Source organism: Rhipicephalus microplus, chromosome 6 (assembly GCF_043290135.1).
Source record: "Rhipicephalus microplus isolate Deutch F79 chromosome 6, USDA_Rmic, whole genome shotgun sequence".
In the NCBI taxonomy this organism is placed as follows: Eukaryota; Metazoa; Arthropoda; class Arachnida; order Ixodida; family Ixodidae; genus Rhipicephalus; species Rhipicephalus microplus.
This window is the reverse complement of record NC_134705.1, coordinates 34,586,332-34,603,913: the sequence shown is the minus strand read 5'-3', so window position 1 is coordinate 34,603,913 and position 17,582 is coordinate 34,586,332. Positions and strand designations below refer to the sequence as shown.

Genomic DNA, 17,582 nt, shown 5'->3' with positions numbered 1-17,582 from the left:
TACGCAGCTGTGGTCGCGCGGCCCCCACCGCATCCAGTCGCCTTATCAGCTCCACCTCCTCCGGCCTCGCCTCCAGTTTACAGGCCCTCACCTCGCTTTTTCCGTCGATCTAATGAGTGGCGCACCCAAGACAATCGTCCTATCTGTTTCGCCTGTGGCATCGCTGGCCACATTGCACGCTTCTGCCGCCGTCGCCCCACACCTGCAAACGCATACTTTGGAACTCCTACCTACGCGCCGCAGCAGGCCACCGCATCTGCATATGAACAGAGGCACTCACACTCGGATCGCCGCCCATCGACTGCTCGTTTCCCATCCCCTCGTCGCCGGTCGCCATCGCCTATGTGTCGTCGACCACCTCCTGAGGAGGGAAACTAATCAGTGCAGTTCCGGAGGCAAGAACTGCAACTTGTGCGCAATTCCCAAGGCCTCCGTTTTCGCCGAAAAATGTTGTTGATGTCGATGTTGAGGGAGTCGCCACATTAGCGTTAATTGATTCCGGGGCCGCCGTTTCTGTGATGGACGCCAAATTTTGTCGGAAACTGAAGAAAGTGACCACATCTCTCTGTGGCATGGTGCTGTCCACGGCTAGCGCGCAACGCATTCATCCCTCGGTTCTGTGTACGGCGCGCGTCGTCATCTAAGACGTTTTGTACGTCGTACAGTTTTTTGTTCTGCCATCTTGTTCTCATGACCTAATCCTCGGTTGGGATTTCTTATCAGGCCATGAAGCTATCATCGATTGTTCCCGTGCCGAAGTGTCCCTTGTGCCAACATATGAATTTCCACCACCCGACCGGTCTCCTCGGCTCGGCAAACTCATCGCTGACGACGACATCACCTTGCCCCCGGAAGCTTCGGTCCCTGTAAGCCTTTCATGTGTGGCGCAACCTGACGCCACGGTGGTGTTTACGCCATCTCCTCTTTTTACTGAACGCAAGGGCATCGTTCTCCCATTTGCCGTTCTTACAATTGCATCTGGTTTAACCGTAATGCTGTTTACCAACCACTGCAACTACCCCATTGGCTTACTTCGTGGTGAAACGTTGGGATATGTGCAACCTGTCGACCATATCGATGATATTATTCTTCCCGACGAAACGCCATGTCACATTGCCGCAATAACTCATGCGTCTGAGCCATCAAGTTTGCCAGCCTTCGACAATGCTATTGACGCAGACCTTCCCCTCTCGCATCGCCGCCAACTTGTTGCTCTCCTTAACAAGTTTCGCTCTTCTTTCGACTTTCAAGAACCTGCTTTGGGCCGCACCACGACTATCACTCATACTATTGACACCGGCTCACATTTGCCTCTGCGACAGCGTCCTTACCGCGTTTCCGCCGAAGAGCGCCGCGTCATTACGGAGCAAGTAGACGACATGCTTAAACGTGGAGTGATGCAGCCTTCTCAAAGCGCTTGGTCATCACCTGTCGTTTTGGTAAAGAAAAAAGATGGCACCGCTCAATTTCGCGTGGACTATCGCCGCTTAAACAAGATTACCAAGAAAGATGTCTACCCGCAACCACGAATAGACGATGCTCTTGAGTGTTTACAAGGCGCCGAGTACTTTAAATCCTTGGATCTGCGTTCTGGGTATTGGCAGGTGCCAGTGCCTGAATGCGATCGCCCTAAAACAGCCTTTGTAACGCCAGATGGCGTATATGAGTTCAAAGTGATGCCATTTGGGCTCTGCAACGCACCTGCCACATTTGAGCGCATGATCGATACCATCTTGCGTGCCCATAAGTGGAAAACTTGCTTGTGTGACCTGGACGACATCGTAGTCTTTTCGTCTGATATCCCGACCCATCTTGTTCGCCTCCACGAAATTCTGACGTGTCTAACTTCTGCGGGCCTACAACTTAACTCCAAGAAGTGCCACTTCGCAGCACGAAAACTCACCATCTTGGGACATGTCATCCCAAGAGACGGTGTTCTTCCGAATCCCGATAAGCTTCGGGCTGTCACTGACTTCCCGTTGCCCACATCACTGAAAGCCCTAAGAAGTTTCGTCGGTCTCTGCTCCTACTTTCGTCGCTTCGTGCGCAACTTCGCGTCCATCTTCGCACCTCTCACGAGTCTGCTTTCCAACAGCAAAGGTATATCTGCATGGTCACCTGCATGTGACGACGCATTTCGCCAGCTGCGCCACCTGCTGACCTCACCACCCATTCTTCGTCACTACGACCCCGCTGCTGCCACAGAAATTCACACCGATGCAAGTGGCATCGGTCTTGGTGCAGTTTTGGCACAACGGAAAGGCACCCAAGCCGAATACGTAGTCGCCTATGCAAGTCGCACTCTAAAGAAGGCTGAATTGAATTACTCCGTGACAGAGAAGGAGTGTTTGGCCATAATCTGGGCCTTGACGAAGTTTCGCCCGTACCTTTACGGCCGCCCTTTCGACGTGGTCACAGACCACCACGCTCTATGTTGGCTGTCCACATTGAAAGACCCGTCCGGACGCCTGGGACGTTGGGCACTTCGATTGCAAGAATACGACATCCGTGTAGTATATCGTTCCGGTCGCAAGCATGCGGATGCCGATGCACTTTCGCGATCGCCATTAACCCCAGATGTGGCTTCTCTGTCACCACTTTTTACCACCTTGTCACCAATAGACACCACTGACATGCTTTCGGAGCAGTGTAAAGATCCATACCTTGCATTGTTACTCGACAACCTTACCAATCCGTCTGCTGTCCCTTCCACGAGAGCGCTACGCTGACAAGCCGCCCACTTTTCCGTGCGAGACAGCATTCTGTACCGCCGCAACTACATGCCTGGTGGTCGGAAGTGGCTCCTTGCTGTCCCAACTCATATGCGCTCTGACATCTGCATGAATTTCCATGCAGACCCTCAAAGTGCTCACGCAGGTGTCCTGAAAACCTACGAAAGGCTGCGCCAACGACATTACTGGCGAGGAATGTATCGCTTTGTGCAGAAATACGTTCAGTCTTGCACCACTTGCCAACAGAACAAGACACCTCCGCGGCACCTTACTGGCATGTTACAGCCACTCCCATGCCCGGCTCGCCCATTCGACCGCGTGGGTATCGATCTCTATGGCCCCCTCCCATATAGTCGCTCTGGAAACCGGTGAATTATTGTCGGCGTCGATCATCTGACACGCTACGCTGAGACTGCAGCTCTACCAGCAGCGACCGCCCACGAAGTTGCACTCTTCATTCTCCGCAGCTTCTCTCCGCCATGGGGCTCCACGGGAATTACTCAGTGATAGGGGTTGAGTGTTCCTGTCGGAGGTCATCCAAGCTATTCTCGCTGAATGCAACATCATCCACCGGAAATCTACCGCATACCATCCACAGACGAATGGTCTCACTGAACGGTTCAACCGCACACTTGGCGACATGCTGAAGATGTACACCTCCTCCGACCACACTAACTGGGACGCTGTATTGCCCTTTGTTACCTTCGCTTATAACACCGCGACGCAAGTGACTACCGGTTTTTCCCCCTTCTTTCTATTGTACGGCCGCGAACCTTCCCACCCACTCGACACTATACTACCGCATCTGAGTGCTCCCCGCTTTCGGAAGTCGCCAGATACGCTGAAGAATGCCGTCAGTTGGCTCGGTCTCTGACAAGTGAGGCTCAAGGTCTACAAAAGACTCGACACGAGGACGCTCACCGCATAGCTCCTACATTTGGTGCTGGCTCCCTTGTGTGGCTTTGGGTGCCCCCGCACGTTCCTGGCCTGTCTTCTAAACTTCTGGCCCGGTACCATGGTCTGTACCGTGTCATTGACGCGACCTTCCCGGTGAATTACATCATCGAGCCATTAACACAATCACCAGATTTGCGCCGTCGAGGACGCGAGGCCGTACACGTCGACCGTCTCAAGCCCTACTACGACCTTCTCATTGTGCCTACTCCCTGAGTCGCCAGGATGGCTACCCTTCACCCCGGGGGGTATTGTAAATGAGCATACGCACTAACGTGTATGCGCCTTCCAAATAGAAGGGAAAACCCCGTGCTCTGATCGCACGAGAACCTGGGCCGCCTTTTGCCAGACTTGTCGTACGGCCATTTTTCGTTGCGACATCGTTGCGACTTCTCCGGTTCAATAAACGTCATCACAGTTATGATTTTCATGTTATGACTAGCCAAATATGTTCTTTATGCAGTCATGTTATGCCATAAGAAGTTTGTTATTGATACCCTTATCGAAACGACCAGGAGAGCTACAAGTCGTAGGCAGCTAGAGTGAGAGAGAGAGAGATACAGAGAGATAGAGAGAGAACAAGAGATAGATAGATAGATATATCGATAGATAGATAGATCGATAGATAGATAGATCGATAGATAGATAGATAGATAGATAGATAGATAGGTAGATAGATAGATAGATAGATAGATAGATAGATAGATAGATAGATAGATAGATAGATACGCTCAAAGTCGCCTAAGTTCGCTAAGAAATGCTTCACATTCAAAAACAAACTACATCCGAACTTCTCACCAACTTTCTTCAACTTATGGGAAACCTTGTGAACATACGGAATGTTTGCAAAAAGAGCCCCTTCCTTCTGTTTACTAGGCTTACACCTCGCGCTTCCAACTTCTTCTTTTGCAAGACCCTTTCGCTTATGACCCCAATTGGCGTTCCGAGAACCTAGACGGCCGAAGCCTCTCGATTTGTCGTGCAAAACTCTCATGCTTGCGTTGTGGGCACGACGTTTTGAGTAACGCTCCCAGACAGGCCATCGCAACACCGTTTTTTACTATTTTAGAGATACCTCAACAGAACTCTATCACAGGTTTGACACTACGATGGGGTGTACATCCAACATATGTGGCTTCCACACACAAAAAAAATATGCTCAGGTCTAAGAAGTGTATGCAACCATTGTCGGGAACCTCACAGGAAAAGAGCTCTTTGAGCACCTTCAAAACACTGACCCTTTATAACACCGATCGAAAACACACACACTGACAGTCTTCAACGACAAACTAGTGATCGTCCATGTATCTGAAGGCTTTAAACACCACTGAGTTAGTGTCCAGGCTACGGTCAACAGCATTCAAAAAGATTTTACTCAAAACTTGTGCGACCCTCGACCCACTGCAGATCCACGACCTCTGAGTGTAAAAGCACCTCTTCAAACCAATAGCAGTTGACCCCACGTACACCGACAGGAGCTCAAAGAAGTAACTCGTAGATGCGCCGCACCTGTTCGGAAATCTTTGTTCGTCATTATCTTCTTGGATGCAATTCCTTATGCACACCGGAAGTCTGTCATGTGGCAACAAATAGAAGAGGTCTTTTACATCTACATGTGTGTCTCAACAAATAGAAGAGGTCTTCCACGTCTACACTGGACTCTGACAGTACTTTCACGGATCCTTCCATCAGAAACCGTGCCACTTCCTCTGAATTCTTCACCCTTAAAGAGTCCACCGCACAGAGAAACGTCAAATGCTTCAAAAAATATCCAGACACGTCGCGGTGCCAAGTCCCGTGCTCAGAGACAATAAGGCGAAAAGGGTTTTCAGCCTTCTGCGTCTTCATGGTGAAAAACATTTTTAACACGTTGCCTTTCACTTTCTTCACCGCTGAGCACAGGCTATAAAGTTTTGTGTCTTGCATTAGCGCTACTGCTTGCTTCTGAACATACGCCTGCCTATGTTCAAACGCCTTAAGGTGCTTTTTTACCGCTTTTTCGGCTTTCCCCTGGAACAGCCCCTCTGGCAGGAGAGCAAAGGTTCCTTCCTCATCTGCCGCCAGAGGACTGATCTTTCTCTTGACGAAATAGTTGACTAGGTCGCGTCTGTTCGTCACGAACCTTCAAACAGACATTCGCGGTTTCCGCTTCGCAGTAGCAATGACCCCTGCACACTCAGCAATGCAAGAACTTTTCTCTGCTTCCGGTACCCGATCCGCCACTATTCTTCCCATCACCAAGGCCTAAGCTGCTTTCAGATGAGGTTCAAAACAAAACTTCAACCCCAGTTTCAGCGTCTTCTGAACTCTTAATCATCAACCGCAGTGTTTCCCGAAACGACCAATTTTCGTTTAGTAGCCACCTCTTTCGTCTTATGTGGCAAGGTAGGATGCACAACATTCCACAGGTATTCACAAGATACCTTGTTCAAGTCCATTTCTTGCATAACGGTGGAGGCGTATCACTTCAGACCCAACCACACACGGACCGAAGACAATCATCGTACAACCGAGCCTGTCGCCGCCATTCCGACAATAAGATGCGGCATATCCGTCTTGAGTGGGACAGTGAAAGTTGAAGCCATCAACAAAGCAATGCTACATAAGGTGGGCACTCTTGGTATAACGGAGATGCCATGAACTTGTCCTTACTTGGCATATGTTTATATCGCGCTAAAAGCTACTATTTGAATGAACCAACTCGCCCAACAAGTCGCTGTACTTGAGTGTTGATATTTTTCGGCACTGCTATATGAGTAGAATCTTATTTGCAAGCATTAGAGGTGACGATGAACTTGCTCTCCTACATTTCTTAAATATAAAGCGTCCTGCATGCCTCTGTCTGCCATCCAGAACATATGCTTATCGTTTTGTAGGAGTAATCCCAAACTACGTTCGCGTTTTCAACTTAAGAAAAACATAGGTTTTGCACAAGAAGCTATGCATTGGGGGGTGCTTTTTGAGTTTAGGCTTGAGTAAGCCAAGTTTGGAAGAACGCCAACATCATCTTAATCCATAAGAAAGGAGACGTTAAGGACTTGAAAAATTACAGGGCGATCACTTTACTCTCCGTTCTCTACAAACTATCCAGAAAATAATAGCTAATAAAATTAAGACAATATTAGAGTTCAATCAGCCAAAGAACCAAGCAGGATTTCGTACCGGCTACTCCACAATAGATTCTATTTATGCTATCAATCATGTAAGAGAGAAATGTGCTGATTACTACCAACACCTATACATAGCTTTCATAGATTACGAGAATGCGTTTGACTCAGTCGAGACATCAGCAGTAATGCAGGCACAACGGAATCAGGGCATCGAAGAACCCTACATAAGCATACTGGACGAAATCTAAAGAGGATCCAAAGCCACCATAGTTCGTCATAAAGAAAGCAGGAGAATCCCAATAAAGAAGGGTGTAAGCACGAAAAAATGGTGTAAGGCAGGGAGACACAATCTCTTCAATACTATTCACCACAAGTTTACAGGAGGTATTCAGGGTCCTAGACCGGGAAGAGTTCGGGATAAGAGTTAATGGAGAGTACCTTAGTAACCTGCGATTCGCTGATGACATTGCCTTAATGAGTTACTCAGGGAACAAATTACAGTTCTTGTTTACTGAACTAGACACGGAAAGCAGGAAAGTAAGTCTGAAAAGTAATATGCACAAAACTAAAGCAATGTGGAACAATCTCGGCAGAAAACAGCACTTTGTGATACGTGGAGAGACGCTGGAAGTTGTAAAGAAATATGTCTACTGAGGACAGGTAATAACCGTGGAGCCGAACCACGAGACTGAAGTAACTAGAAGAATAACAATGTGGGGGAGCACATTTGGCAAGCACTCTCAAATTATGACTGGTAGATTGCCACTATCCCTCAAGAGGAAGGTTAACAGCTGCATCTTGCCAGTACTTACCTACGGAGCAGAAACCTGGAGGCTTATAAAGAGGGCAAAAGGTTCAAAATGTGGGCCAGTTGGTAATTCATTATCTTCGTTCAGCGAACTGGGAGCGCAGAGAAAACACAAAGGACGAAGCGAGGAACCACACAACACGAGCGCTCAACTAACAACTGATTTATTTTCCACATCGGAAGGACATATATAAACACAAAATGCGCATGTCAAAAAAAGATTATGACGAAATCAAGGGCAGCATGCGAAGCGTGTAATCAAGGCACATGTCTAAGGGTTATCTAGGTAGCTGAATTCACAGTCAAGTAGTGAGAGGGAAGGATGACTTATACATTGGTCCGTATTCCTGGAAATGTGATAGGCTTCAGAAATTTCGCGCGTAGTTTGATGAGGATGCCGGAACAGAACAATTGTATTCTCAAACAGAGGTTGGCACTTGCACGAAACGCAATGTGACGCTAAATGGGAGTAAGGTGTACTTTTCAACGAGCTTCTGTGTTCCCTGAGACGCACGTTCACACATCGGCCGGTCTGGCCAATGTACATCCGTCCGCAAGAAAGGGGTATCTTATATACTACTCCGGTGATGCACTTAACAAACTTAGTTACGTGCTTCTGGAGGCATCCTCTACCTTTAGATGCATTATGTGCCCTCCTGTGCACCATTGAACATATACTGGCCAATTTATTGGGTGCCGAGAAAACTACGCGCACACCGAACCGGTTTCCCACGTTTTTTAACCCATGGGCCATTTTATGAATGTAGGGGATTACTGCCGCGCGCTTCTTATTCCCTTCCTTGTTCTCTGAAGAAGTACATGTGCGTTTTTCATTATTTTTGACCGTACGCAAGAGCTTTTCACAGACCGAGGCTATTACGTAGGAAGGGTATCCCGCACCTATCAGCCGTTCCAACTGTGCTACGAAACCACTTTGCAAGGTATGCAGGCAACATTTTCCGAGGGCTGAACGTAAGCATGACATTACGATTCCGCGTTTAACAAGCTTGGAATGTCCGGAAGACATGCCTTCCTTCTCGAAGCATGTCTGAAGGCATGCTTCGAGAAGGAAGGCATGGGCCTCTGTCACACCTGTCCCGTTTATTAGGGAGGCGATCGCCGGGCTAATTCCAAGAGCCGAAGTATCGGCCCCCCGAACCGCACCACGAAAGCGTGGACAATTTAGAAGTGGTCCTTATTGGTGCGCCAGCGGACGCCGGCTGTGGCCCAAAGAACAAGTCAGAGCCGAGAGTTGATAAACAAACAAATTATATTCTCGAAATTGGCAGATCGAAAACAATACACACGTATGCACACTCCACAATAGTTACATACAATACGTCACCAAACAGACAATGTACTACACAGTACAATCAACCACACTTGAAACAACGGACACAGACAACAATACGCACTACGATGCAGTCACATGCATTGAACAACCAAGACACTTAAGGACTAAAGAGATAGAAAACCTATTCAGTCCAAAGTCCTTGGAACAAAAGTCTGAATGATACTCTTCCGAGAATCACTCACTCAAAGTCCAGCGTTGTTGTCGTTCCGCAGCTCTCTGAAGTTTCTCTTCCAGGAAACCTCCCGTCTTCAATTGGCCACTCTTCAACCTTCAACTTCTTCGCCGGAACCCGTCGGCTTCACACACGCAGCTGTTGCCCGCGTCTTCGCTCGATAGCGGTAAACCCACGCTCTTGCCTGTAGCTCGAACCGTCCCTACGGACCAAAAACTTCGCCGACTACACGGCGGACTCTCTACGCACTCTGGCGCTTACTTCCGTCTCCTCCTGTTCTGTCACTACGGGCAGAACCTTCGCCGACTACACGGCGGAATTCCTACGCGCTCCGGCGCTAACGTTCCGTCTTCTCCTGATTTCTCGTCTCGGCTGCTCGGTTAAATACCTTGCGCGCGACTTTCCAGATCTTTCTCGTCATTTCGTCGGCGCGATACGCAGCGAAGGCTGGGGAGAGGCGAGACGGTTTGTCTGCCCTCCGCGTCTGATGACTCAGCTCGGTCTGACCCCGCCCCGTTCGTTCGAGAAAAATCGCGGTCTTGCTGGGCCGCCGATGTGGGGTGAGGAGGATCGTCTGCGAAGCCGTGCTTCTGCGGGGAGAGCGCGCGCCCGGGAGCCCTGGATGTTTGCTTTCTTTTTTTTTTCTTTTTACCTCGCGGCGTTTCTGCCGCCCGTTGTCGCAAGGATTTGGCGGCGCGCTCTTTTTTAGCGCTCGTTCTGTGACACTGCCCCCCACTTTAAGAATATTATCTCATAATATTCAAAACCACACAAACGAGCGCGAACAGTCACCACACATTCTCACAGACTGTAACACAATCCGTCGCTCGTGACACGTCACATTCACAATATATCACGCAATATAATTGTACATTGTAATTCAATTGAACAACACGTGAAAACACAACCACAAGCACATGAGTACAACACTCCACCACACATTCCCAATAATACAAATGTACAAAGTTCTCTCAGTACAGGCGCGCGCCCGGGAGCCCTGGATGTTTGCTTTCTTTTTTTTTTCTTTTTACCTCGCGGCGTTTCTGCCGCCCGTTGTCGCAAGGATTTGGTGGCGCGCTCTTTTTTAGCGCTCGTTCTGTGACAGCCTCCGGTTCACCTCAGAGCTTCCAAAAGATAACAAATTGCAGTTCCTAGACCTTTCCCTGTTTTTTGGTGATAAGCACCTTTGCTGGCGATATAATCCTCGTTCTGCAAAACCCGTTCTAGACTACTCTTCCGGACATTCCAAGCTTGTTAAACGCGGAATCGTAATGTCATGCTTACGTTCAGCCCTCGGAAAATGTTGCCTGCATACCTTGCAAAGTGGTTTCGTAGCACAGTTGGAACGGCTGATAGGTGCGGGATACCCTTCCTACGTAATAGCCTCGGTCTGTGAAAAGCTCTTGCGTACGGTCAAAAATAATGAAAAACGCACATGTACTTCTTCAGAGAACAAGGAAGGGAATAAGAAGCGCGCGGCAGTAATCCCCTACATTCATAAAATGGCCCATGGGTTAAAAAACGTGGGAAACCGGTTCGGTGTGCGCGTAGTTTTCTTGGCACCCAATAAATTGGCCAGTATATGTTCAATGGTGCACAGGAGGGCACATAATGCATCTAAAGGTAGAGGATGCCTGCAGAAGCACGTAACTAAGTTTGTTAAGTGCATCACCGGAGTAGTATATAAGATACCCCTTTCTTGCGGACGGATGTACATTGGCCAGACCGGCCGATGTGTGAACGTGCGTCTCAGGGAACACAGAAGCTCGTTGAAAAGTACACCTTACTCCCATTTAGCGTCACATTGCGTTTCGTGCAAGTGCCAACCTCTGTTTGAGAATACAATTGTTCTGTTCCGGCATCCTCATCAAACTACGCGCGAAATTTCTGAAGCCTATCACATTTCCAGGAATACGGACCAATGTATAAGTCATCCTTCCCTCTCACTACTTGACTGTGAATTCAGCTACCTAGATAACCCTTAGACATGTGCGTTGATTACACGCTTCGCATGCTGCCCTTGATTTCGTCATAATCTTTTTTTGACATGCGCATTTTGTGTTTATATATGTCCTTCCGATGTGGAAAATAAATCAGTTGTTAGTTGAGCGCTCGTGTTGTGTGGTTCCTCGCTTCGTCCTTTGTGTTTTCTCTGCGCTCCCAGTTCGCTGAACGAAGATTATAAAGAGGGTTCAGTTTAAATTGAGGACGACGCAGCGAGCGATGGAAATGAAGATGATAAGTGTAACCTTAAGAGACAAGAAGAGAGCAGAGTGCGTGTGGGAACAAACCGGGGTCAAGGATATCATAGGTCGAATCGAGAAAAAGAAATAGACATGGGTCGGACACGCAGCACGTAAGCAGTATAACCGGCGGTCATTAAGGGTAGCTGACTAAATTCTCTCAGATGGCAAGCGCACAAAGGTGGGCTGATGAGACTAAAACGTTGGCGGGTATAATGTGGCAATGACAGTAACAAGACCGAGTTGATTAGCGGATCATGGGAGAGGTATTTGCCCTGCAGTGGGCGTAGTCAGGATGATGATGAAGATGATGAAGCCAAGTTTGCGAGTACCTGCTGCACAGATATTTTTGATGTGCGAGGACCGTGTCAGTTTGCTGGAGATTGTCAATCCTAAATATATATACTCCATGGCTTTTGCGACGGTACGTGTATTTCTATTTTATTGCATGTATAATAAATGTTGTGTTCCATTACTTACGCGTGGCAGCACAGTTTCCTTTGAATTCAGTGACGTTGACCGAATTGTGGCCCATTCTGGCATTTTCGCGATGCTAGAATTTTATGAAATATGGCCATTTCGCCAAGTTATTTTTTAAAAACCGAACATTCATCGCCAAACTGCCTAATTTGGGCACCAGGAAACACAGAAGCGGTAATATTGTTCACATCTATAAAAAAATCACAGCATATCCACGGAGTGAATGATGATGAGTGGGGCGAAGTGCTGGAGGGTTATATATACAAATACTGTATATGTTTATACAAGAAAGTCTACAATTCGTAAGTGGTAGCTATACGTCGCTTCGGTTCCTCTCCATTATAACGGCATTATGGCCGGTGAAGTGGTGGATCGGTGATGGGGCATAGTGGGATGTTTGCAAGGACGAAGTAGGGGGCAGTTTTCAAAGCTGGAACTATAAGTGGTCAGGTACAAGCAAGGAATGGACACTGTCAGACAATCTATGGTTCTTTAATGCGCACCTGGATACGCGGCCATCTTGCATTTCATATTGGCTACATCTCAATGGTATTTGCTTCGCGGTCGGTAAAGTGGCGGATTTGTGAAGGGGGGAGGTGGGATATTTGCAAGGATGAAATAGTGGGCAGCTGGCAAAGGTGCAACTATAAGCGGTCACATACATACATACATACATACATACATACATACATACATACATACATACATACATACATACATACATACATACATACATACATACATACATACATACATACATACATACATGCATACATGCATGCATACATACATACATACATACATACATACATACATACATACATACATACATACATACATACATACATACATACATACATACATACATACATACATACATACATACATACATACATACATACATACATACATACATACATACAAGCATTGGACCGACCGACGCCTTCACGAGCTTCGTCCCTAAAAAATGGTCTCAAAACACTCCCCTCAGGAGTAACTGGCAAGCACATGGATGAGCACCAATCGACATCAACAAACTGAGTTCGGTTGGACAAGTACTGTTTAATCAATTTTTACAATAAAAGACGGTAGACCAAATTTGTGAAATTTGCTGGGAGTTTACTAAAATGGCTAAAAGCTTTGCTGTAATCCAGAAAGATTAGATCAATCTCACCGCTCATGTCGAGGGCTGAAGTCAACCTATGAATAGTGGTAATAAGCTGAGCGAGTGTTGAAAGGTTTTTGTGAAAGCCATGTTGGGGACAAGATAGCAGTTTATTCCGTTCAAAAAATTTTGTTATGAAATGTACGAGCTTGTATTCAAGTATTTTGCAGCAGGATGGCGTCAGTAATGTCGGGCGGTATTTTTCTTTTTCAAGCAGCCTCCTTTTTGGTGAACTGCCACTACATTGGCGATAAAGCAATGATCTTGAGGGATACTTAGCTTTAAACAAGAACCAAAAATCACAGTGAGAATGGATGACACAGGCTCGGCATACTGGCGCGAAATAAAGCATTGGGAATGTTGTACGTACCACCCGAAGATCTTTCTTCAAGGTTCAGTAAAACAAGGATATAGACTTCTCATATTAACCTGATGGCCCAAATTACTCGACGCCACTTTCGGCTGAAGAGAATACTGAATCAAAATATTCATTCAACACGTAGGCAATGCCACTAGGCTTCGTTGTAAGCAAATCTGCGTTCTTTCTTTTGTCTATTTTTTTAATAGACAAAATGCCAGGACTCTTGAAGATTAGTGTTAATAAAACTAGAAAAAGCAGTTTGAAAATATTTGTTTTTTTGTGCAAGGGAGCACACAGTGTGTAATTCTTGCCGAAGTTGACGCAGTGATTCGTTATTAGCGATCTTTTTTCTTGCTCGTTTAATCTTTTGCTTCAACTGGCATTAAATTATTCAATATTTAATTGCACTTTGGGGATCACAATCCAGAATGTTTTTGGCAAAAACGCACAATAAAGACAAAGAGAAGAAATTGATACGCGACGGGATAGGCCACAACTGTGCCATTTTTAATGTATTCAAGTACAGTTCGAGTTAGATCTTTGCTATATCTGGAAGACGACACATCGATCGCGAAAATGAGTGCCAATTTCTTCCAAATGAAAGTGACACCATAGGCAAAGGTCGAACTTTGTGATCAAACTGTGCTAAACAGAACGTGTACACATATTTGAGTGTGGTGCCGCTTATAGAATACTGCAATCTGTTGTTTGCCGAATGTTGGTTGCCCCAGGTCGAGAAAAGGTGGTGATTGTCGGCCACGACTGGGGCGCGCCGATTGCCTGGAGTTTCGCCACAAAACACGAGGACATGTTGAAAAAGCTGATCATCATCAACGGTCCACATCCTGTGGCAATGCAGCGCCAGCTTCACAATAGTATTGAACAGATCTTCAAATCATGGTGCGTATCTACAAGCTGAATATTTATAACAGTATGCTCCATCACCTAAATAGTTTCGCCAAAGTGCACAGCTTTATTTACTATCTTTCGCTTTCTGTCTCCCATTTCCCCTTCCCCAGTGCAGGGTAGCAAACCAGACACTTGCTTTCTCGTTAACCTCCCTGCCTTTCTTTCTTAATACCATATATATATATATATATATATATATTGTAACGACGAGAAATAAGAGACAACGCCTTTGCTGCAGGCCGGCTGTTCTTATTCTGCTTCGTCTTCCTTTGTAACGACGAGAAATAAGAGACAACGCCTTTGCTGCAGGCCGGCTGTTCTTATTCTGCTTCGTCTTCCTCGGCTTCCTTCACCCTGCCTGCGCCCTTGCCTGAGCCCCACTATTTATTATCATTACACTCGGCCCCGACTGCGAGCCTCGTGGGCTACCGACAATGTCTCCGGTGGGCGGCATTGACTATTCCGGGGTGGCCGGGCTCGGCCAAGCTGATATTTCACATGGAAGTTTGTTGAAGGAGATTCCGGAGGACGACACTGGCTGTGACGTGATGGTCGGTGCAGGCGTCGTCCACGATGGGGCCAACGCTGTTGACTTGGACAAGATGCCGCTAGCAGGAGATACAGACTCCTGCAAAGTGGCCGCGTTGGTTTAATCTCGTCGGTTTGAGCATCCTGTCGCAGTCGTGTTACAAATGCTGGAAATAGTCCACGCTGCACCGTCACCTGCTGCACTGAGCGTCGACGCCTGCGTTGCTTGCGGTGTGGCAAGGGGCGTCGGGGTGTCTTTGTAGTCATCTGAGAGCCGAGTTCAGGTTGCAGCTTGAGAGGCAACGCGTGCTCTTGCAGCACTGCCTTTGTCGGACTCATGCTCAAGCTGCTTATTCCTATAGTTTCACGTGCAGTAGAGCCTTCATTGTCAGATGACCTGTCACTAACCGGAAGTATTACCTTCTCTGGTAGGTCTTTGCTGACAGTGACTTTGAAGGAGGCGGCGCTTAGCGTGTGGCAGACGTCCGCACACTCGGCCACAGACTGACGTGATATCAGGAGATGTCGCTTCGAAGTGAGGGTCAACACTGTAGGGTTGTTCGTCCCAGGGTAGGTGGTTAAATTGGCTGTCGGGAAGCTGCAAAATACAGCTGAAGCCGCGAGGGTGGTCTCCTTCTGGGATCTATTCTCGGTAGCGGTCGCGTAAGACTGGGTGGTCGTGGAGAGGTGATGGTGACTCCGTCCAAAAGCAGCTATGAGCTTGTCACTCCAGTCCACCCAGGATGTCTGCCGCACGCCTTCGTATCGATGCCAAGCCGCGGCAGCATTCCGAAGGCGGTCTATGGCCATGCCCCACTTCTTTTGGTCCGTCCACGCTGCGTGATCTCCGACAGCGTTGACGGTTGCCACCCATTCCTTGGCATCGTCCTGGAAGCCGCGAAACTCCGGTAGCTCGAAGGAAATCGGCGATGGCGGGACTGCGGGCAAAACTCCGAAATGTGCCCACGCCAAGCAGTTCACTTGCTCTGATACCTCCGTGAGAGAACGCCCGAGATTGCGACGGTTCTCGGGCGAGCTTACCTCGAAGTTTTGTGAGGCGGCCGCAGCCAACATGGCATTGAGTGCGCACAATGTTGGCAAGATGGCAGGACATAGCTGGGAGCTCGACGCTATGAGGGCGTTGGTCGTGACGCGGAGTTGCGCGATGGTATGCTGCAGCTCCGCTGCGCTGTCGTGTGATCCGCACGAAGAGCCAAGGCCCGCCTCTGCGGAGGATACAGTGACTGCGGTACTCGAGGTGGTACAATTGCTGACCAAGGACGCGTGGACGGCGTCCCTTGGAAATCCAGCTGTGGTAGGAATCGTGGACATGGGTTCCAGGGCGCTGGAAGCGTCAACGACGTTCCCAGGCAAGCGGAACCCGTGTGATGAGTTGTGACCTGGTACTGTGGCGTAGATGAAGCGGTCTTGCGCCGCCGGGTAGGCCTCGACGCCGTACACGGTGGGTGCTTGAAGCGCCGACAGGTTGCCAGGTATGGAGGAGGCATGTACGCCATCCCTAGGTGAGAGAGGCCCGTGCGCATGGTTGCCGCGACGTGTCGCGTCCCAGGACAAGTTTCCCGGAACCACAACGGAGGCCTGGACGCCATCCGTCGGTGCTGGGATCGATGCTGGCCGCGACGGACGCCTTGCGGGTTCCATCAGCGAAGAAGCGTGACGGCGTTCCTTATCGTGAACTGGTACCGGTAACGGGTGCTGGAGCCGCCGAGGAGGCCTTGACGCCGTCCCCGAACGGTGGTGTCAGTAAACAGCTGCCGAGGAGGGCTTGACGCCGTCCTCAAGCGACGCTTACCGCGGCTGCACGTCGGCGGGCGTTCTGGATGACGAAACCGAGACGTAAGCCGTTTTCTTCGTCGACTGCGCCATTGTAACGACGAGAAATAAGAGACAACGCCTTTGCTGCAGGCCGGCTGTTCTTATTCTGCTTCGTCTTCCTTTGTAACGACGAGAAATAAGAGACAACGCCTTTGCTGCAGGCCGGCTGTTCTTATTCTGCTTCGTCTTCCTCGGCTTCCTTCACCCTGCCTGCGCCCTTGCCTGAGCCCCACTATTTATTATCATTACAATATATATATATATATATATATAGTAATAGACATTTATTTAGCCAAATTTACAGGCCGAGCATTTCGACCGCCTGTGCGATCAGTCGACGCTGTTCTTCTTCCCCTTCGGCGCCGATCCAGTCGAGCCAGGAGGTGATGGAAAGTGATGGGGGAGGGTAATAGCTGGATTACTGAGCAGTTCGGCAGTAAAACAGGCTGTGTGACAGGTCAGCGTGTGGGGAGGGACAATTAGGACAGCAGGGGTTAGACCTATATTTATAAAGGAAAAGTCGAGAGGGGGTTATCAGGCAGTTCATTTGGATGTGCCGTAGAGTTCGAGCATCGAATGCAGTGAGTGATGGATGAGGGGGAGGGTAAAGACGCTTGTCGAGCCGGAGCTGGAGATATACCTCCTTGATAGTGTGACGCAAGAAGATCTGCCCATCGTTATTCGCGGAGTTCTCATTGTCTTCCGAAGGTGTGGGCCAGAGAATGAACGGTGCCCGGTGCAATATATCACGGGCAAGCTGATGAGCTAGCTCATTGCCGTTAATACCCGCATGCCCAGGAACCCAGCGGAGGAAGACAGTGGAGTGTTGAAGAGCAGAGGCCGCTCGCTCGACCTCCTGTTGAAGAGCAGGGGGCAACGTGTTGTTCTGAATGTGACGGATGGCGGCGTGAGAGTCGGAGTAAATCGTGT

At 48.5% G+C, this 17,582-nt stretch overlaps 1 protein-coding gene across 1 annotated transcript in view; it reads left to right on the top strand.

Moving 5' to 3' along the window:
* Positions 1 to 17,582, top strand: part of LOC119167671 (epoxide hydrolase 4) — a 212,322-nt gene that overhangs the window by 156,383 nt on the left and 38,357 nt on the right. Inside the window, exon 6 of the mRNA XM_075865908.1 lies at positions 14,111 to 14,279. Within this exon, the coding sequence (XP_075722023.1) occupies positions 14,111 to 14,279 (169 nt within the window). The remainder of the gene's footprint in view (positions 1 to 14,110; positions 14,280 to 17,582) is intronic.